Source organism: Balearica regulorum, chromosome 12 (assembly GCF_011004875.1).
Source record: "Balearica regulorum gibbericeps isolate bBalReg1 chromosome 12, bBalReg1.pri, whole genome shotgun sequence".
NCBI classification, from domain to species: domain Eukaryota; kingdom Metazoa; phylum Chordata; class Aves; order Gruiformes; family Gruidae; genus Balearica; species Balearica regulorum.
In genome coordinates, this window is record NC_046195.1 from 22,755,443 (window position 1) to 22,777,575 (window position 22,133).

The 22,133-nt window shown below is 60.8% G+C and overlaps 1 protein-coding gene across 14 annotated transcripts in view; it reads right to left on the reverse strand.

The window, feature by feature from the left end:
- TLE3 (TLE family member 3, transcriptional corepressor) overlaps positions 1-21,697 on the reverse strand; it is a 30,081-nt gene extending 8,384 nt beyond the window's left edge. For 3 of the 14 annotated variants that reach the window (XM_075764267.1, XM_075764256.1, XM_075764261.1), the window contains exons 1-9: positions 21,287-21,697; positions 20,698-20,831; positions 20,513-20,613; positions 20,167-20,230; positions 19,093-19,137; positions 10,690-10,752; positions 10,268-10,342; positions 3,399-3,600; positions 2,041-2,057 (exon numbers count right to left, since the gene is read on the reverse strand). In XM_075764267.1, coding sequence (XP_075620382.1) covers positions 2,041-2,057; positions 3,399-3,600; positions 10,268-10,342; positions 10,690-10,752; positions 19,093-19,137; positions 20,167-20,230; positions 20,513-20,613; positions 20,698-20,721 — 591 coding nt within the window. In that variant the 5' untranslated portion in view covers positions 20,722-20,831; positions 21,287-21,697. Of the gene's footprint in view, positions 1-2,040; positions 2,058-3,398; positions 3,604-10,237; positions 10,343-10,689; positions 10,753-19,092; positions 19,138-20,166; positions 20,231-20,512; positions 20,614-20,697; positions 20,832-21,208 lie in introns of all 14 variants that reach the window. The other 11 variants (XM_075764253.1, XM_075764259.1, XM_075764257.1 and 8 more) reach the window with 7 other exon arrangements.
- Between the last annotated feature and the right edge of the window lie 436 nt (positions 21,698-22,133).

Here is a 22,133-nt window from a genome sequence, read left to right on the forward strand (position 1 = left end):
CGGGCACCCGAGCCTATTTACTGCAAAAGCACAGCAGAAAGAAAAGGGGGGAGCTGGTGGTCGTTTAAGAAGGCAAACCCCGGGAGCAAGCTGCGTCCAACTCCAGAGCTCCCAGCAGCCGCGGGGATCTGCCGGCAGGTGCTGGGGAAAAGCTGCGCTCCCCTAAACCAGACCCATCTCCATCCTCTGCCCCCCACGGGGAGCACCAGGGCTTCGCCCCGGCCCTGGGCAGGGGAAGGGCTTTGCACGAGGGCTGGCACCCACGGGAGCCCACGGGTGCTTCCTCCCTCCAGCATCAGCAGAGCCGGGGTCCTGTCCCCGGCGTTCATTCGGGGAGCAAAGGAACCGCTTCATCCCAGCCCCGGCTGAGCCGCGCCGGCAGCCAAGCTCCGCCGAGCCAAAGGGCATCAGAAAAACGTTTGGAAAAACCCACGGCAGTGGGAACGGCGGAGCCCGGCACCCCACAGTGTGGCTCTGCTCGGGGCGGGGGGGGTGGGGAGCCCTCCGTGCAAAGCCCAGGAGACGCCGGCATTTCCAGGAAAGCCCCTGGCATGCCGGGATTGGGCCGGGAACAAAAATGGCAGCACAAAACCAGCTTGAGAGCGCCGGAGAAAGCCCGGCCTCGCATCGCCCCGCGGCACGGCCCCAGCCCTGCGCAGATGCTCCTGGGGTCGTTTCTCCGAGCGGCGGGAGAGGTGACCGTCATTTCACGTCTCGCAGCAGAGCCCGCCAGCCCTGCTAAGCAGCACCGTTCCTAAGCTCCTCCGCCTGCCTTTCTTCCCCGGCTGAAAGGGAGAACTAAAGCAGTTCATGTTTCTCCTCAGTACCCAATAAGCAGCTTTGGATAACACCGGGGTCTTTCTTCTCAGGCAGTCATGCTGAAAAACCTCGCAGCTACCAGAGAATCATGTCAAGCATTTAGAGGCATCGATCCATTCAGCCCGCCGCTGGCCCGCCGCCAAGAAACTAAATATTTTTTATTGCACAGGCAAGGCAAGGAAAATATGAATGACTAACTCTGATTATCGTGCACATTAAACCTCCGCGGGGAATACCCCGTATTTTATTTTATAGATCAGGAACCTTCCCATCTCTGACGGCCCCCGCCCCGCCGAAGCAGCAGGTTAATGACGCCCAATTCCCCTCTCCCCCCTTAACGGGCGCTTTTCTTCCCATCCGCCCCCGGCTCTCAAAAGGCCCATTTGTGGGCTCAGGGACGGCAGGAAATCGCCGCAAAGCCGCGGCTCAGCCGGGCTTTGTCCTGCCAGCTCTTCCACCCCGAGACGGCAGCGCTGCGCGCCCCAGGGGCGGGGGGCACGGGCTCAGCCCCCCACGGGGAGGGCAGCCCCCCACGAGGCTCCTACCAGCCTCTGCTCCCCCCCCCCAAAAAAAATAACCCCACAAACCACATTCGCCGCCTTCTCCATCCGTGCCCGGGCACCGCACCCGGCCAAAACCAGAACCAAACCGCCGCGATTAACACCGAGGCGTGAGGGACGCGACTGAAAAGCAGCCGTGCTGGAGGTGACGGTTGCCCTCCACCGCGGTTATTTAGCTGGTTAGTTAACTGCTTGACCTTCCAAGTCCTACTTAACACAGCGTAATAGCCAAAACCCATCCCGACAGATTAGATGACCCAAGATAATAGAAGAGTGATCAGGAATAAAATAGCTTTCCTAATCGCCGAAGGATTTTTTAGCCACGCGGACTTGACTGCGCTCATTCACAGGGCTTAGTCAATTGAAACCGAATCTCGAAGCTCTGCGGCAATCAAAAAGATTTAAACCAAATCTCATAACCGGCCCGGAGGAGGCGGCTCCGCTCGCCCCGGCACAGCCGACAGCCCAGCAGCTCTTCCAGCCAGGGTGGGGCTGGTTTGGGGGGGTTTTTTCGCTTGCTTTTTTTTTATTAAATAGGACCTGTGCAAAAAGCATCCCTGGAGCTCGCGCCCAGAAGTCTTGTTTTTTAAAACAATAGATACAAAAAAACCATGCAGCCACCAGAAACTGAGGGGAAAAAAAAGGAGGTAACGGGACTTACTGCACTTGAGTCTCGCTCTTTTAGAGGAAGCCGGTGTCAGAGGTGAGGTCACAGCCAAAATAAAAAGAGAAGACAGATAAATAAAGCAAGTTAGAATAAGTCTTAAAACAGAAAAATAAACCTAGAAGCTCCTCCTCGCACGGTCTCCTGCCTTAACTCAAAACCTAGCTGGGCTCTTTGGCTTTGCTTTAGGATCCCCGTCCCCTACCCACCCGGCTCCTGCTGCCTCCTGCCCCTTTCTTTTTATCCACGTGATTTCTTCGGCAAAACAGAGGAAAAGGGAAACGCCCCGAAACGCCAACGGAACGGCAGCGGCTTAAGGCTCTTGTACCCAACGGCACAAAGCCGGGAGAAGATCCCGACCGCCCGTCTCCGCGGCCACGTTCGCAGCTGTGGTTTGGCCGTTGATTTGTACGCAGCCAGCCCCGCTTTCCCCGGGATCTCCTGGTCATTTGAATCCACGCAGAAAAATGAATGTAATTGGGTAATCGCTACGATAGTTCCTCCTCGGTGGCTTTCACCAGGAGGAAAACCACCCCAAATCCACCAGCAGCTTCAGGAGGTGTCACGGGGCAGATCTCAGACCTTCGCGTGCGAACGGCCTGGGGGATTCGCGAGGAAAATCTTCAACGCTGGTGGTTTGCAACCGAACTCAAGCATCATTTTTTCTTCTAAGAAGATTGTCTTGCTGCTATTAGTAAGCAAAACCAGCAAGTTGGCTAGTGAATATTGCTGGTTTCCAGCCCATGGAAAGGCTCTGACAGCGATGGAGAGGAGGAGGAGGAAGGCTGCTTCACCGTTAAGGCACGGCTGAACGGGGACGCAGGATTTTTGCGGCCAGACTCCATCAAAGCCCGCGAGGACTCAGACCCGCGTGCGAGCTCGGGGGGCACGCGAGCAAATCAGCCCCACAGAGGTCCAGCTGCCAGTGTCATTTCTCGGGGCGATTTGCGTTCCCTGCCCTAAACGAGCCAGGGAAGGAGCAGCCTGGAGGCAGGTCCCCTCCTCCCCTGCCACCTCTCAAAGACCCCCCGAGCTGCTCCCGAGGAGCATCCTGACCCCGGCCAACACGAGAGCAGGGAAAGCTTTGGTACCGCCTGGAAGCTGCTGCTGGGAACCCCCCGCCGCAGCGGCGGCACCTCCCTCGGCCGCCCCGGCTGAGCCAAGGGGCTCGAGCATCCTTGAGAGCAAGCCGCATCCCTAAAAGCGGAATCCCGACCCCTGAAGCCCGCTCCCAAGGGATGGGGCCGTGGGAGCAGCGCCATGCCTGGACCGGGGCATTTCTCACGCCGGGGGATGCAGTGACGAGCAGCCCCCCCACACCCCGGGGCCGCATCGACCCGGCCCCTCGCTCTCACCTCTGTGGTCCAGGTCGTGATGGTTTTTCTCGTCCTTGACGGCGAGGTGTGCCTGGCTCCCCAGGGCGCCGAGAGCCAGCAGCCCCGAGCTGCTGCCGGTGACGGGCGGGATGCCCGGCGGCTGGAGGCCCGAGGGGTGCGGCGGCAGCTGGACCGGGGGCCCGTGGGCGGCGTGGGAGAGGTGCTGGGCCTGGAGCTGCTGCTGCTGCAATGAAACCACCAGTGAGCCGGGGAGGGGGCAGCGGGACCGGGGCAGGGGGGCTGCGAGGCATCGAGCGGTGGCACGGCGGTGGGAGCAGTGCCGGGAAGGGGCACGGCCGGCATCGCGGCGAGGTGATGCCCTGGGGACTTGCCCCGCTCAGGTGCCTGGAAGGAGAAGCCCCGTTAGCAGGAGGGACGGTGGGTGCCCGTGCACGGCCCCGGGGACGATCCTCACTGCAGGCGGGTGGCACGAGCGTGTGCATGGCACGCGCACCCCGGGCCAGACTGCAGGAGTCACCCTTGATTCAAGGCAATTCACACAATCACTGCAGACTTGGCTGGTTTTGCTTTTCAGTAGGTATTAAGCAAAGAAAATAATAAAGAAATACCACCCAGGATGCAGAAAGCGGCTCTGGCTGGAGTGCCAGCTGCTAAACCAGATCAGAGAAAGAACACTCGAACATCCAGCATCCTCGCAGGCCACCTCAGAAAGGAAAAGTTTTGCTTATTTGCCCAGGACCAGCTTTAAGGCACCCGATGGGGAGAAGCAAGCTGCCGCACGGTGCCTACGCCCCATCCTGCCGCTCTGCCGCTCCTGCCCCCCTCTGAGAGACACCCCCTGCGCCGGGGACGGGGCTGGCTGAGCCACGGGTGCACCCTCTGCCCCCCGCAGCCCCCAGCACCCCCGCAGGCAGCTGCGGCCCAGCCGGGAGGGTGCAGGGTGCCCCGGCTGCCCCCCACCTCCCCAGGGCTTTGGGGAGCCGTGAGCCACAGCCGCCCCAGCACCCACGCCTGCTCGCTTTCAGCTGCAAAAAGCTGGACTACAGCTTTGGGGGAGGAAGGAAAAAGCCAAAACGCATCCCCCGGTGTTTCTATTTCAAATACAAACTTGAAAACAAGCTGAAACCCGAGTTGCTGGCTATCAGTACGTGGTCTGTCCTCGGCGGCGTCGCTCCCAAGAGCCCCAGGCTGCCGCTCCTGCGGCTCCTCCGCCCCAAGGACAGCAGCGGTCCAGCCAGGAGGGTCTCGGGGCTGGCGCTCGTGTTTCCGACCCTCCTGCCTGCGCCCACGGCCGCCTCGAGCGGCACCCGATTAGCTGCCGGTGAAAGTTGCCTTTGGGCAACCGACCTCCGGTGGGAATCACGGGCTGGGGGGACGCCCGAGCCGCGGGGGAGCCCCCCACATCGCCCCCGGGTCCCTGTAGCAGCTCAGGTCGGGTTTTCTCCCTCCCTGGTGCCACCAAGCACGGGAGCAGCAGTCACCAGACCGGGCCGTGCGCGGTGGAGGATCCTGCAGCACCAACCCGCAGCCCTGCCCGGGGCACCCCGAGGGACACGGACGGAAGGAGGCAAGGGCCCTTCCTGCCAGCTGCCGAGGGGCTCAGTCCCAGCCCCGCACCACGGGAGCGGGGGGCTGCGGCCATGCCACCGCAGCACGGCTCAAAGCCCAGCAGGAATCCACCACAACCCCCTCCCAGGCACGGGGGACCCTACGTTTCCAACATCTCCATCAAGGGAATTTCCAGCACATCTTCCCCAGCGCTGCAGGGGGACGCACCCGGGTGCCCCCAAACCGGCCGCTGCTCTGCAGCGCTGGGGTGACCCCGGCACAGCCCGACGGGGCGGGGGGGGTGACACCCCAGTACGGCCCAACAGGGCGGCACCAGTCGCTGCGACAGCCCACGAAGCACACGGGGACAGCAGCAGAAGCGGGTGTAACCCCAGGGGTCCCACACTCGGCACAGCTCGACCCCCGTCGTGCACAGGAGCTGCACTTAAAAAACTCTTCCTCCCACCCTCAAGCAAGGCGGGTGCCCTCCAGCCTCCCCGGGACCTCCAGCCCCCCCTCCCCACGCCCGTGGTGCGGCAAAGCCGTGCACAGCCCCAGCGAGGCGGCGGGCAGGCTGCACGCCCTGCGAATCCCCGCCAGCCCCCACAGCCCAGCTGCAGGAGCCAGGACGCCACTTTTCGGAAAAAAACCCCCGCACTGAGGCCACGTCTTCAGGGGAAGCACACGTTCCACCCACCCCCCCGACTAAAGGACCTATTTTAGGGGGGAGCAGGAAGGGCTGACTTGCTGTCACATGCCGATGGGCGCAGCGGGACCCGGCAGCCTCTTGCTGCCCGCGGTAGAGTCGGGTGCAGGGAAATGGGGTGGGCGACCCACGGCGGGTGGGCGACCCACACCTGCCAGGCTCTGGTTTCTAAGCCTTGTGCGAGGGGAGAGGGAAATCCCCAGCCAGGCTGCAAGCCGGGCTCAGATCTGAAAGGCAGTCGCTGCAGTTTCAGGCTGAGGAGATGCATTATCTTGAAACGCAGCTTCTTCCAGGCAGCGCAGAGGTCTCAGCTGTGGCAGAAGCCAAGTTGAGAAGGCAATTAGGCCTCTGCAGTGCTGTTATAGGAAAAGCATAAATCATTGCGTCCTCGGAAAGCGGGAGCTTTTGCCTTCTGCTGGGCTGCTCCATCCGCAGGGCAGGGAAGGGGAAGCATCCTCAGGACCTCCAGCGGAGGAGGAGTCCTCCGAGCGGTGGGTGCAAGGCAGCGGCACAAGGAGAGCCGGCTGGCAGGGCGGGGGGAGCACCACGGCTCGGGGGGTGCTCAGCCCCAGGGGCTCTGCCGGACCGTGTTGGTGTGTCCCTGCACAGCACGGAGCACGGTCCCTGCCTCCTCGCCACGCACACGTACCGAGATCAATCCCTCCGACACCAAACCAAGAGGAACAGAGCCTCGGCTCTTGCTGAAATCAATGAGGCTCTTTACAGTCCCAGTCTCACGTGATTTCCCCCCATTAAACGAGAGGCAGGGCCGGCCATTATACCAGCACATCACCCTGGAGAACGGCCCCGATGGCTTCCAGCGCGGCACACTCCTCTCCTGCAAGCCTTCCAGCGGCGCCCATCGCCGCAGGGCTGGGCTGCGCAGAGATCCGACGCTTTATCCTCAGCAATCTCCGACCTCCACGGTGGGCACAAACATCTGCGCTGCATAACGCTCCTCCCAGGAGCTTTCCAGGCCGGGGTGACACCCCCCCCCGCAGCAGCGGGAGCCCCAGAGAAGGGGGGGCGGGGGGCACGGTCCCATGGGCACCCTGGGACCACGCAGCAACACTCCAGCCCGGTGACATCCATGGGGGTCGCAGTCTCAGCACGGCCCCAGGAGACAACGTAGCTCCACCACGAGCAAGTGCGGGGCAGGGCAGGAAGAATCACCACCCTGAGCCTCACCCTCCAGCGGAGCGGAAAACTGTGGGGTTCTTCCTTTTTTTTTTTTTTTTTTTTTTTTTTTAAGCTGCCAGCAAATACATCCATCACACGGCTCGGTGAGCTGCGGGGGACTGGCCCTGCAGCAGCCCCGCTCCAGCACACGGGGGTGGAAACGAATGTCAAGACACAACATCCCACTGTGGCCCGAGATATCATTTAAAGGTGCTTTTCTCCCCTTTGGCAGGCAGGAACCGGCGAGCAGAATCCATTTGGAAAGTCTCCTCGCCAGGCAGCTCCCGTTTGAAGCCTCGTCCCTCCGTCCGGCGTCGGGGCTGGGCTGCGCGCAGCTCCGCGGGGCAGCGAGGATGGTACCCCCACACCTCGGGGCTGCAGACCTGCATCCCGGCCCGCCGGAAGGAGCCATGCCCCGGCCAGGTCACTCCCGCGGCAAGGAGAAGATGACGAGCCCAGCGCACATCCCCGCTGCGTGCCCGTGCCGGAGGATCCCCAGGCTCCGCTCGCAGCTCCCCACAGCCGCCATCACCATCCTTCCCGGCTGCATCGCTCCACCGCGTTTGTGCGGGTTATCCCGGGGAGCGGTTGATGCGCAGCGCTCGGGAATCGCGTCCTGAAGACTCTACGGAGGGGGATAAAACCCACCCGGGACTCCACGGCGCAGAGGGACGCAGCGGAGCTCGGCGGTGCTGCTGGCTTGGCTGAAAAGCCCACCTTCCCTCCCCTGCCCCTCACGCTCTTCCCCGGAAAAGGTGGTTTTTCAAAACCCCTTCACGCGGAGGCTCGTTGCAAACAGCCTGGGGCAGGGCAGGCTGCAGGAGCTCTTCGGCCACCTCATCACCCAAAAAACACCCCGACACCCGCAGCCAGCCACCCCAGGTGGGTGCCCCGCGCCTCGGCCGGCAGCAGGCACAAGACGGGGTGCTGGCCTGGGATCGGGGTCCCGCCCACCAAAAAGCCGTGCAAACAGCACGGTACGCGCGAGGGCTTGGGGCAGCCTTCCAGGGCCAGCGACCTTCCCGACACCTCCGCGGCGTTCCCAAGCCGAAGGGCAGGCTCGGACCCGCTCAGGATGCTGCGCCGGGGCTTCCCATCCGCTGGCGGGACCCCACGCCGGACCGACTTCCCCGCAGAGCCCGGGACGTCAGCCTGCAGCAAGAGGGTGCAGGCAACGGCGCTGCAAACCCGGCCCCGGGTGACAGCGGGGACATGGGCATCACCCAGCCCCCGGGTCGGAGATGCGCAGACACGGAGATGTTTTCCTTCTGGGATCCCTCGGAATGTGCCAGACAAATATGGTTAAGATATGAAGAGGTTACAATTTACGAGAAAGGCTGGCAAAGAATATCTCGTATGTAGAGTGTTTTTAATTGGATTATGTACATCATGCTTCATGCCTTTGTTAACCGATTTAATGGTTCACCACTTAAGTTCACCACTTGCGTTAAATTTAGTAAAGTAGTCTAATCATTTCCAGAGCTATAACCAAATCAAGGGCTCAATTTCACAGAAGCCTGAAGCAGAGGAACTGCGAGACAATGGCCTAGATGCATAAAATTAACAGTTCTTGACCTCAAAAGGGGCAAAAAAGCAGGTTTTAATGATTTGGTGTGGTTTTTGTGTGTGTCGATTTTGTTTGCAGCACCTGCACCAAGATGCTGGTGCAGTTTATAAATAGAGCCGCCTTCTCGCGCTGCAAGGCATGGCAGGAGGCAGCAGAGCCGCCGGTCGTGTCCCCGTGTCCCCCCCCACATCGGCGGCCCGTCCCCGTGGGACACGGGGGGGGGGGTGCAGGTCCGTGCACGCCCCAGCACGCTGCCCTCTTCCACTCGAGAACAAACACACACACAAGCGATCTGCCCCCCCCCCGTGAACAACCCTACAATAACAAACCGCTGCACGCACAAAAGGGGAGAAATTCTGTTTGCTGGAAAAAACCAAAACCCTCTTGGTTTCGCATCTCGGGGACGGGGGGGGCACCGGGGCAGGTGCAGCAGCCACCGAGCAGCACGGACCCGCGACCCAGAACAGCTCTGCATCTGCCCGCAGCGCGTCTCGGCCGAGCTCTACCCTGCTCTTCAGCCATCAAAGCGCAGGGCGCTGCTCAGCACCTTCTGCCTGGGTCCCTCCCTCGACAAGGCGCAGCGGGAGGAGACGTTCCCGTCGCCCATCCTGCCCGGCTCAGCTCCGCGCTTCCCCCGGCTGCCCGTAACTCCTGCCGCCCGAAAGTTCGTCAGGCAAAGCGATTAAATGACTGGCTGCTTAATGACAGGACGACACTCGCTCTGATCCGAGGAAGCAATTACCTTGAAAATGGGGGTCATGGGCCCCGCTCATTCACCTTAATTGAATTCCAATATCTGCCTCTAGCTGCCTGGGCTCCTGGCCGAGACTTAAAGCAGCTCAAAGCCGAGCGTCTCCCTCGCTTGCCGTCCCCGCCGCGGACGCACCGGTTCACCTCCAGCCCGCTGGGAAGGTGCGAGGTGCAGGCAGCAGCAGGCAGGAGGCCAGGCAGCTGCACGGTGCTGCCCGCCACCCCGCGCGGACCCAACAAGAGGTGGTCCCGTGCCCGGACCGCTTCCCAAGTGCCACCGCCACGCAAACCCCACCACGAGGGACCCGGCTGCGGCCGAGGTTTTCCTCGGAACCTGGAGCGCAATTCTGCACTTGGTGCTACCCATAAAACCAGAGAAAATTGTAAGAGCAAGTTAAATGCAAAGAACCGCAAAGATCCTTGTAGCTTAAGAAAGAAGTGCAAATAGTTACCAAAAAAAAATAATTAAAAAAATCCGTATGTTCTGTAAAACAAGCACCAAAAGCCAGAGGAGCTCTGGAGCCACCTCCCCAGGACACCGGCTGGGGACACTGGTGTCCCAGGGTTAGGGGAGCTCCAGTGGAGAGCGGGTTTGCTGCAGGACTGAGACCATTCCATTAAAGACAATAAAAATTGTTAGTCTTAAAAAAAAAAAACCAAAAAACCCCACCCAACAAAACCCCCCGAGATCTGCGAGAGAGAGCCCGGTAAGACGGGAGCGGGTAAGTCAATGCATGGAACAACAACTCCGTCAAGTTTACAGCACATTTCACATCAACAGCACGCGCAGAGACACGCCTGGGCTCAGGGGGCTCCGGGAGGGCTGCCGGGCACCCAGCCCCGCTCCGCTCCCCGCTCTCACGGAAAACATCAAATTTGGCTGGCGGAGACTCCCGGTGCTGCATCAGCACCCGGGGAGGGGAATCGGGCTGCCCCAGCAGCGGCTGCCACCCCCCCGTCTCGCTCGATGCCAGATTGGGGGAGTTCTGGTGGTTTGGGGGGGCTGCGGGATGGCTGGGGTGCTGCGACCGCCCTTCTTTAACCCCGCCTGAGCGCAGGATTGCCTCTGGTTATGGTAAATGATAGGAATAAAAGGGGTATACACACGGTGAGAGGCAGATTGGGAAGTCCACGTACCCCGATGATAGCATTCAACTCCGTCATTGTCACTTGCTTGGCACGCTCAACAGCCTGTGCGACTTGCTGTTGGTGCTGCGGGGACAGAGGTGCGCGGCCGGGTCAGAGCTGGGCGCGGGGGCACCCAGCTGAGGCGTGACCCCCCCCCGCAGCCCCTCACAGGAGTCAGTCACCCCTTTTTTTGTCCGTATTTTGCTTGTGAGCCCAGCTTGTGAGGGCTTTGCAACATGCACACAGGATCTGAGCCCCCCAGAGCAGCCCCACACCCCCAAACCACAAGGTTGGTGGGAGCAGGTCTGTGACCCCTCAGGGTCACCCCCCCCCCCCCCCAAGGGGCACAGCGCTGCCTTCCTGGGGAAACACCCCCCCACCCCCCCGGGGAGAAGCAGCATCCCCCACCCGAGGCGTAAAACCACCCTTACCTCTTGTGACAGAAAAGGCATGATCTGGGCTAAAATCGTATTCAGTCTTTTAGCAATTTCTGTCTGAAAAAAGGGAAGAAGAAAAAGCAACCGTCAGTACCGAGCAGCCTCCCGTGGGCTGCACGAGGCTTCCCGGCAGCAGCACCGTGCATCCCCTCCCCGTGCATCCCCTCCCCGTGCCCCCACCACCCCCAGCCGCGCAAGAGGAAGCGGTGACTCCCAACAGAGGTGACAAAAGCCCTTCGCGCACCCTCTGCGCTCGCCAGCGCAGGGACACGGCCCCGCACCCCCGGGACACTTCGGTCCCTTTCCCATCACGGGACCGAGCGCCACGGACTCGTGCAGCTTTGCACCAGCCTGGATTTCCCGGGCCAGGCGCTAGCACAGCTCCCCATCCTCAGAGCAGCCGCTGCTCTCCAAGGAGGCCGGATCACGTAAAATCCATTTTGCACGTCCGGCCGGGATCACGCACGGGGACAGCCCCTCGCCATCGCTTTCCGCTCCCGGCGCTTCTTTGAGGGCATCGAGTTTCTTCGGAAGAAACCTCTGCAAACGCACGTGGCCCCGCGCGGCGAGAGCTTGGCCGAGGGGAGGGGAGGAGGGCTGGCGAGGGCTGCGCACCGCCCACGGCTGCTCTCAGCTCTGCACCCACGAGGCTTTTCCCCACCCCAAAACCGAAGCCGTTTGGGCTCCTTTTGTCATCCTCGCATCACGCTCGGGAAATTTAACCCGTAACCACTTACACCCGCCAGCTCGACCGCATTATTTGGGAGTTTAACAACAAACCTATATCGCCAAACTGTGGTTTCTGCAACATCTCCCTTAACCCCGAATAAGGTTTTCCTCGAGCGATAACCCCAGCGCCTGTTTTGGACGAGCCGGGAGGTGCCATCCCACCCCGCGGATGCTCCCGCTCGGCACGCGGAGCTGCCGGATCGCTGCCGCCCGGCTCCCAAGAGTTAACGCCGGCTGCTCCGCCGGCCGAGGCAGCTGTTAAAACAGCTTTTGGTCCAACTCAAACACGGCCCGAGCGGCCGCGAGGATTCAGCGCCGCAACAATGGCCGGAGCCGAGCCCTGGCACAGAATCAAACGCCCAGAAATTCCTTCCGACAGCCCTGAGCAGCTCGTTATCAATAACACAAGTGATTAACCGGGTCTCGCTCCAGCCTCCCCGCCGGCAAGGTGCCTCCTCCCCGAGACGGCCAGCAGCCACCCCCTGCTCGGAGGGCCCCCCGTGTGCCACCCCCAGCACGCCGAGGCTTTGCCCTCCCCGCTGCCCACGGCTTGGCCAAGATGCGCCCACAGCAGCTCTGATTTTTAGTCCCACCCCCAGTGGGGTGCCGACCCAGAGAGGGGCTCTCAGCTCCACCTGCTCTCAAACACTGCGAGAAAAAAATTCCGTGTATCATAGTCTGGAGGGAAAAACCCAACAGAGACTCAACCCACTCAACTCCTCCTTTGAGGAGCCGGGCAGCGGCTGGGGACGCGGGCGTTACTACAAGACTAACCTAACAAGCACAGCCAGCGTGCCCCAGCATCACCATAAGGAGGTGCCAGGAGAACCCCGATCCCACCCCGCAGAGACCCCACAGCCACCGGAGCTCGGGGACCTGCTGCGAGGGGTCCCCACGAACGCCCGCCCGCCGCTCCTGCGGCGCCTTCGCGCAGGCATCGCCGCTTTCGGCTTCAAAGCGACGGGGATATTTCTGGACCTGGTCTCTTCCGAAAGCGCCCCGGTGATCGCGTTACACCTGATGCTTTTATTAGCCCTTCCAGAGGTCAGGGGAACGTGCTGGTGCGCTGGGTCAGGGCAGAGGCATCGGGAAGTGACCGCGGTTCGGACTCGGGTACCATCGCTGCAGCCGCCAGGATGCTCACGGACCCGAAGGCGAGGACGCGAGGCTCACCGGGCGGCTGCCGAAGGCACGACGCTCCCTGCCCAGAAGCCAAGACTCTGGCCAGCGCGAGCTTTTAAACACCCAACGCACACGCATCACCCACCGACGGCTCCGCGCCCGTGAAATTGGGCTGCGAGCTACAAGTGCAAACACCGAGCCCGGTCACGGCGCCGTGTCCGAAGGAGTCGCGCGGTGCAGCGGCGTGGGCTGGCGCCGTGCGTGCCGCCAGCCACCCCGCTTCAAAGCGGCAGCGGTGCCACCGATAACCGCCCCGGTGCTCGCATCACGCGTCGCTCAGCGATAGGTAAACCTCTTTAAAGGCCTTTTTGGCACTGACGCATCGATTAGATTATATATAAACTGCAGCTCCATTAAATATTTATTCCTTCAGACGAAGCCTATTGGATTCTGGATGCAACAAGCACTCGGCGTATTGCTCCTCCGGCACGGTTGCTTCTCCTTCTCCCAGCAAATTCTAGAACAAATACAATCCTTATTCGAGGTGAACACAGCGGTGCCAGCACGAGCAGTCCCTCCGGCTGCGCGTCGCAAAGGTCGCTTAGGTGTAAAGGAAAAAATGCAGCATCCAAACAAGCCACCCCCGCGGAGAAGGGACGGAAGGCGCTGGGTTTTCCCCGGGCACCATCGAGCGCTAACGCGGTCCAGACAAACAAGAGGCACGACGAGCCATCGCCTCCATGTTTAAGTCCAATTCTGCCCAAACTTCCAACAAAGATTTGAAGAAAAACTTGGCGCTCCGCAGAGAGAGAGACTTCCCACGTGGGATTCAGCGAGCAAGAAGATATTAGACATCCAAAATATTATGTTTACAACTGTGAGGTTTCCTGTTAACACGAGATTCGACGATCTTTAAGTATTTGTCCACTTTAACTTTTCCTGTTCCCCACCATATTGAACTCTAGTTGTCCCCATTAAAAGTTTAATCGGGAGCAAAAGCAGATCCTCCGGCGTGCCAGAACAGGGGAGGGTTTCAGGCCCGCCACCTTCCCCCTAGCAGGGCTCATTCGTCACCTCGCCTCACAGCAGCGGAGCCCCCCGAGCTGCTCCTGCCACGAAAAACCTCCATCCCCCCCCACTGCGGGTTGCCATGGCAATCCCAGCCTCCGCATCCCCTCCCGACGCCCTGCATCTTCGCTGGACCACGGCGCACATCGCCGAGACGGGGGCTGCAAACGACCGGTGGATACAAGACCGGGGGCTGCGTAGGGCACCCCGGGAGAGGCACCCACCCGCGCAGCCCAGCCCCAGCACCCACGGGAGCGCCTCCCGGGACGCTCACCCCGGGGAAGCGGGATGCCGACGGCCGCTCTGTGCCGCTCGTTAAAAAGGGCAGGGAGTCGGGAGAACCTGAAATCCCGACTAATCCCCGGCCACCCCCCGCCCCTGCCAGGAATCCGACCTGCTGCTGGACAAGAAACGCTTCTGGGGTGGTGTTTCGCAAGCTGGGGGGAAAATCAGAGAAAACATTTGTACTGTATATAAATCAAGAGACAGACCGCTTGGCCAGAGGCTGCAAGTCCTGTCACCCGCTCTTAAAATGGCCAGAGCAGCTCCCAGCACCCAAAGCACTTCAGGGCACCGAGAGCCGCTGCTGGAGCCGAGTCAAGAGCCGGGCAGGGGCTCGGGCGGCAGCAGCGCGCGGCGGCATGGTGTTAAATAGCTGCGGGGCTGGCTCTGCCCGGCAGCCCTGGCCCCCCGTCCTCTCGTCTTTACACCTGGACGTGGCAGAGGGAAGTTTAAAAATAGCTCTGCTGGCCGTCAGTCGGGGATACGCAGAGCGGAGCTGAAAGGAGCAACCTTAAAAATCGCCCGAAGCACGTGAGTGCGAGCAAAGCCCCAGCCTTGAACAAGGGGAGGGGGGCGAGGGGGGGCAGCCTGCACCCCGGCAGGACTCGGCACAGCACCCCACAGGCATCGCTCTGGGCAAGAGATGCTCGCTGTGCCGAAATAAGTCACCCTGGCCTTCGCTGAGCAAGCAAACGGGAGGTGCAGGGCTGCCCCAGCCCCACCGCTGCCCTGGGGGCTGCACCCCTGGCCTGACCCCGGCACCCTCAGGCAGGACCCCGCGGGCCAGGACCAGCCCCAAACCCCCTCCCGGGGTTCCCGGAGCCCTCGGGGCCAGCGCTCAGCCATGCTCTGGGAACAGAGGTGCTTGCAGAAACCGGCCCTGCTCTGCAGGAGCACCCCCAGCCCCCCAAAGCGCACACACCCCCCGACCCGGACAGATCCTCCGGGAACCTACGCGGTTCTGACGCGAGTCGCACCAGAGCGGGCCATCGCGGATGCGGCCTCAGAACAGATTTTGGGCCGCAACCTGCCGTTGCTTATTGATTGAAACGGTGGGACACAGGCTGGAGACAAGGGGCTGGAACACACGGCATCACTCAGCGGACCCTTCCTCCTCTCGAAAAAGAGGTCAAAACGCCACAAAGCCTTTCCACGGCAAGCCTACACCCCAGAGCAACGGGGCTGGTAGCGCCGCCGAAGGTGACGGTCCATGGGATGCAGGAACGTGGCATCAGCATCATCCCACGGTTCACGCACGACTCCCGGGGAGAAGCACCCAGCTGGAGCCCCCAGCTTTCTCCTGGGCTCCAAAGCCACGAGTCACCCCACAGGCACCCCAAGACGGGTCTGCACCACCACAACCCTCCTACAGGCACCCCAGGCCCCCCCCCCCCCCCCAAAAACCTCAGCCCTGGAAGAGGGTGGCAGGGGCGGTCGGAGAGAGGCAGGGAGTAAATCACACCGCCGGTGAAGCACCAGAAGCATTTGTTGAAACCAGGATATTGTCTCTTTAAGCACATGAAAATAAGGCCCTTGAGCAGTGTGGTTCTCACTCCGGCGCACAATTATGGGTACTTTCAGCTGTCTACCACTATTTCAAGTGCTCTCTCCAACCAGGCTGTCAATGGCATGTTGAAAGCTATTTGTGGCTGCTATCGTTATTAGCAAAGTGGAGAGCTTCACTGATGAGAATTAAATTCAGGGAGGGGGTGTGGAAGGGCAGGCCACAACCCCTCAATTACAGAATTACCACCACCACCCAGGCTGCGGGGGGGGAAGAGCTCGCCCGGGACCCCCAAAATCCACCTGGGACCCCAAAACCCTCCCGGGGCTCCTGGTGCGTCCCGTAAAGGCGAGCGGCCCCGCGGCAGGGAGAGGTTACGCTGCCCGACAGCTACTCCCTTCTACCTTAGAAGACCTGAGAGTATCACGCTAACAAATGAGATGGCTTCTGAAGTATTTAGCAAATTATTACCTGGCACTCCTTGCTAACAAGCATGACAAAGTATATTGTGTTCCTGGAATATTCTAGAGAAAAAAAAAAAAAAGCATGCCTCTCTTCCCATGGAAGTGTCAGGAGGGTTTAGGTTTGTTCCAAGCATGAAGTGTTTAAGCATGAAAACAAGAAGTGCTTATGTGGAGAGTTCTCAGCCATGAAAAAAAAAATCTAAAAAAAAATATCAGCACAAAGGTTCTCCTCTCCCAGGTGTCCCGTTTCCCCACACAAAATTAGTTTTTCTTTTGGAATCGTTATTCCCTCTGATTGATTGCATTCGGCGATTATCTACAGAGATCTGAACAAAAACAATGCCAAAACAACAGGGGAACGAAAGTTTCTTTTGTAAACATCAATTAACCTTTAAAAAAAAACAAACAAAAAACAAATAGTTTTGCTCAGGTTTAAAAAGAAAACTCCCAACCAGCCTCAGGTTTAAGAAAGCTGAGCCCGGATAAGAGAGCGCTTCATTCAGCAGGAAGACTGATGTAAGGAGCAATTCCCTGCGTTATATGCAACAAAGTGGGTAGTCACTTCCTAAATATTTCCTTGCATATGGAGTTGTTTATGAAACTACATTTTTTTCTTAACAAGAAACAAAAAGAGAAGAAAGGAAAAAGAAAAAAAAAAACCCCACACGCAGCCACATATGCACACACTTAATATTCAGCGTAGAAGAGATAATCTGTTATATAAGCCCACAGACAGACAATCCCCTTTTGCTTAAAGATGAAGTATCCATCAGTGTTTGTCTCAAGCAGATGTAATCACAAGCAGTCAAGTCTGGAGGGCAGGACACTGCATGAATAATTCAAGCACTTCAGTCTACTTGATTGTGTGCAGATAAACACAAGTCAACCGCTAAACAGGTCAGCTGATAAACTTGTTTGTTCAGGACTAGCCACCCTCAACCAGATGCGGGCAGGACCACGCTGCAATTAGCGGGGGATGCCTTTCGGGGGGATGCTGCAGCCCAAAAAAGGGGGAAACCCTCCCCAGGCGCCCGCTCCGGGCCGAGCTCTCCCATCCCTCCGCTCCCTCTCGCCCCATTTTCGCCTGGAAGCGCGCTCGGAGCGGCTCCGGCTGCTTTGTTTTCCTCCAGCACCGCGCACATTGCTGTCAATTAAAGAACAAGACAGCTTCACCTCCCCAAACTTCCCCCGTCAGCCCAGCACTAGGCACGCAGCATATGTCACCAGCAACAACCAAAGCAGGCGGAGGATGCTCGGCGCGGGCTGGAATCATCCGGCGAAGATTTAGCTGCCGAGTTGCAAGGCAGCGAAGCTCCCAGCAAGACACGCCGACCACGCAGGGCCTCCCCAGGGCTGCCAACGCCGCGGCGTGGGAACTGCCACCCTGCAAAATCCGGGTCAGGAAGGGCAGCGGCATCTCTGCCCGCAGGCGCCTGCCCCAGCCCCACAGAAAACAACCCCTGGGCATTTCGAGGCGCCTCCGTTAACCCTCCAAAACCATCCCAGACGCTTCGCCTCGCCGAACGCCACGGGGAAGACACGCTACGTGGTCACGCCACAAGACGGAGCGGATGGTGGAGCGGCTCCATCCACACGCCACCGAAGCCAGAGCCCGTAACAGAGTCTCGCCCTCCAGCCCCCACGCTCATCCCGCGGCGCAAACCCTCTCAGATCAGTTTTTGGTTGCAACCACGCACGGGTGGAAAACACACTGCACGTCTCGGGAAACGGCAACTGCTTCCAAAGCTTCGACCAAGGGGAAAAGCTCAATGTCTCGCCGCGTTATTTCAGCATCTCCCAGCGAAACGCTGCAGAGCGAAGCCGTTCGACACCGAGCAACCAGGTGGTAAGAGGCATTCCCTCTCCCGAAAGCAGCCCGCGCTTGCGTTACTCCAGTCCCTCGAGCGTTTCTGGAGAGGCCGCAGGGTCCGTGTCCCTCCGGATGCGTGCAAAACGGGGATGGGGTCCTCGCAGGAGGCCGCCACAGGCCTCAGCAGAAGTTCTGCATCCAGGGGCGTTTCTGAGTTCGCCGAGGCAAACCGTGCCCGAGGTTTCCCCGAGCTGCACACCAGCCCCCCGTGCCCCCGCCTGCCCCGAGCGTGGGGGACCCCGGCCCCTGCGCAGCTCCCCGGGGCTCCCCACAAGCGGCGCTGCCTCGCAGGGACGCTTCTGTCCAGGCAGAAGCGACGAGGAGAAAGAAGTCGGGATTATCTGCATGCAAGAAGATATTTTTAAAAATCTGAAGACTAAGCAGTAATTATTTTCGTTACCCTGTGACTACGTACCAGGAAGCTAAAGGGAAGTGTGCGCGAAGGAGAAGCGAGGCAGATTCACAGACTCGCTGCTTCGCAGTTCATCAGTCGGCTAACGACGCTTTCTTACTTAGGAGGGTGATGCTGCTATTAAACAAAACTACTCTGGAGTTGAATGGGGCTGATTTGCGAATTGCAAAGTTGATGTCAACTTCTATCTGCTTTACGTTCTTAATTAGAACTACTTCTAAAACCAGTAAGCAGCAGCAGCACAAATAATCAGGTCTAATCTCAATAATAACTTTATTCCTTTAAGTTTTACCATCATGTGCCCAGCCTTTAGGCTCTTTAACTATAATCTTATCAAGGTAGCACACCATTCTGCTACGGCCTTCTATATTTTTTCCTTCAGGCAAGTCACATATTAGAGGAGACCGGGGGGGGGGGGGGGGGGGAAAAAGTACCAAACATTGCTTCATTTTCCAGATGCAAAGACAAATCCGTGACATTGAGCAACACACCATGAGATATCGGTATCCCTGAAGATAATTCCCTTCTAAGTCTCACGCTACAGCGCGGCGAGTATCAGGGGTATGACCTTAGAAACAGTCGCGTTGGACCAACAACAAAACCAGAGGAAAACGCAGGAGATAACAGCATTTTTCCGAGCGCCGGGAACGCGTTATTCCAGGTACCGACCTCCCAATGTGGAAGGCAAGGCTATTTTCACCTCTTGGCGTGAACTCTCTTTTCAAAAGCCAAGTTTCTCCTGAATACAGGCAAAAAACCCCACCGGCCTGCCGTCAGCCCGCAGTTCCGAATATAACTGCGGGGCCACGAGATCTCACCTGGAGTCACATCCCTGCCGCCAGCGCTTATTCCCCATTTAGTGCAATCAGGGCCTATTTTATCTCAGGTTGAGAAAAGGGCAACAGGAGATCAATCAATCACAATTTCCCCCCTTGAAATTACTCACCTGTTTGTGCATTTCAATATTCAAACCATACGACATTTCATAGTACTGGGGAATAAAAAAAAAAAAAAAAAAAAAGAGAGCCAAGAAGAATTTGAATTAATTTAACATAAGGTATTTGCATAAGGTCATTACCGGAAAGCATCCCGGTCAAAACTGCACTTAAAGCATTCGTAGCCAAGGAAGTTATACCTTATAATAAGCAGATGTTTATAAGGTTTAACTGGCATGCATTTAACAAGAGGACACTCCTTTTTACTCCTGTTTTCTCCTCCTAAGCTACTTAGAAAAACAAAGAGGCGCAGAGCTGTGTGACAGGCGTCTGCACAGCCCTGGCAGAACAGGTACAGCCCGTAGTCTGGCCAAAAACCCAGTTTCTCACTGGGGGGGGGTGGATTTATTCCCTGCCCCGGGTCCAGCACCGCTGCTGGGAGCCCCGGCCCTTCCCCCCCCCCCCCCCCGGGAAAGGGGGTGCTGGGTCCGGCTAAACCCAGCAGCGACCCAACCGACCCCCCGGGGCCCGGCGATGCACCCCCTTCACCACCAGCAGCTTCCGCGGCAGCCCAAGAGCCCACGTTCCCCGGGGGGGGGGTGGGTGCCCCGGGGTGGGCTCACCCCGCTCCACCGAGCGCCCCGGGGCAGGGAGGGGGGGGCCAGCCCGGCCACCCCCCGGGGACACCCCCCGGGGTCACCCCCCGGGGACACCCCCCGGGGACACCGCTCCTGCCCCCCCCGGGGCTGCAGGCGCCGGCCCAGGGGTTAACAGGAAACTTGTGACGGTGCTTCCAGCCGCCCCGGCCTCTGCTGCGCCCTGGCACCGGGCGAGGGCAGGGCAGGCAGGGAGAGCAGGCAGGGAGAGCAGGCAGGGAGAGCAGGCAGGGAGAGCAGGCAGGGAGAGCAGGCAGGCGGCCCCCTCCCTGCCCAAACCGGGGGCACCGCGGCCGGGTGTCAGGGTCCCTGTGCAGGCAGCTGCCCGTTCCGTGGGGGTTCCCCCCCCTCCCCGTTTCCCAGCGCACGGCTGGGCTACCGGCTAATGACATTTACAGCCTGATCCGAAATCTGATTAAAGTCTCTTACCATAACGTAATGGCGCTGCATTTCTGTCTTCTCGTTCGCCAGCTTATCATACTCCACTTTCAGGCTGGGGGGGGCAGAGCAGAGGGGTGAGACCCCGCGGGCAGGGGAAGGCAGGGGAAGGCAGGGGAAGGCAGGGGAAGGCAGGGGAAGGCAGGGGAAGGCAGGGGAAGGCAGGGGAAGGCAGGGGAAGGCAGGGGAAGGCAGGGGAAGGCAGGGGAAGGCAGGGGAAGGCAGGGGAAGGCAGGGGAAGGCAGGGGAAGGCAGGGGAAGGCAGGGGAAGGCAGGGGAAGGCAGGGGAAGGAGCGGCGCTGCCCGCAGCCGCGCCCCGGCCCCCCCCCGGGCTCACCTGTGGTACTGGGCTTGCAGGAACTGGAACTCGTCCTTGATCCGGTCGCAGGACTCGGCTACGGTGAATTTGAAGCCCGGCTGGCCCGGCTGGTGCGGAGCCTGCGGGGAGAGGCGCTCAGCGGAGGCGGGGGGGGGGGTGGAAGGGACGCGGGGAGGGGGGGTCGGGGGGACACCGGGACTCACCGGGTGCCGGCCCTGGGGGTACATGGCAGGGCTGGGGCGCGGTCACTGGAGCCAGCCGCGCCGTGCCTCGCTACGGCGATCGCGACGTGCGCTGCTGCCCGCCGGCCTCGGAGCGCTCCCGGAGAGGCCGAGAACTGGAACAAAGAGACGAGAGGAAAGTCCGTGCGGGGGGCGGAGGAGGGAGGGCGGGGGGGGGGGGGGGGAGCGGGCCCGGCCGGCCCGGCTCGCTGCGTGCCCCCCCCCTCCCCAGCGCAGAGCACCGCACCGCCGGGGAGGCGCTGCGCGCCCGCGGAGCCGAGCCGAGCCCGGCCGAGCCGCCCGCAACCGCCGCTCCGCGCACCGCCGGGGCCGGGTGCCGATCCTCCCCCCGCACCGCCGCCGCCGCCGCCTCGCTCCGCGGTCCTCCGCTTCCTCACCCCCCCCCCCTTCCGGCACCCGCTCTCGGAAAAAAGAAAAATCACCCCCCCCCCCAAAAAAATAAAAAAAAGCAACAACAACAACAAAACCCAACCAAAACAGCCCCGGCGGAAGGAGGATCCCGCGGTATTCCTGCTGCGAGAAGAAGGGGGAAGCAAAGCCAGGAACTAACGCCGGAGCACGACGGCCATGGAGGAGAGGAGGAGGGGGGAAGAAGGCCGTACACATCCGACTTCCCGGGCGCCGCGGACATGCGAAGTGCGAGCGGTGCCTCCGCCGCGGCTCCCCCGCCCGGGGGCGACCGTTCAGCTCCGTCCAGCCGGCATCGCCGTAACTCCACAAGTCATGCTGCCGCTGCTCCGGGGTGCGGGGCGGGGGAAAAACCGGGGCGGGGGGGGGGGGGAAGAGAGAGCGAAAGCCAGCGAGCGCGGGGTCCCGGGGCGGGGCGCCCTGCGGTGCCCGAGGCCGGTGGAGCTGGTGCCGCCGAGCGGAGCCCGCCGCGCCCGGCCCCCGCGCTGCCGCCGCGGAGTGAGGCAGTGCCGAAGCACGCGGTCCGCGCCGCCGCCGCCAGAGCGCTGGGGCGGCGGGGAGGGGGGGAACAAAACCCGGGCGGCCTCTCCGCCGCTGACCAATAGGAAAACGGCGAACCCACGTGGGGCGGGAGAAAGAGGACGTTGACTGGGCGCCGCCGGCCGCGACGTCACAATACCAGCTTGTGTCTGAAACGATGTAGCCAGAGCGGCGGCGGGGCTGCCCCCCGCGCCCCGCCCACCCCGGGCCCCGCCCACCGCCGGGCCCCGCCCACTCCGGGCCCCGCCCACCGCCGCTCGGTCCCCGTCCCCGTCCCCCCCCCCCCCGCCGGCGGGTCTCGCCGCGGGAAGGGCGGGAGGGCTCGGCCCGGAGCCGCACCGGAAGGATCGCCCTGCCCGTCCGCTCGTTACATCGGCAAAGCAGCCCAACGAGGTGCGAACAGAACCGCTTCGTCACTTCAATGTTCTCGCTTACACGAGCCGCGGTAC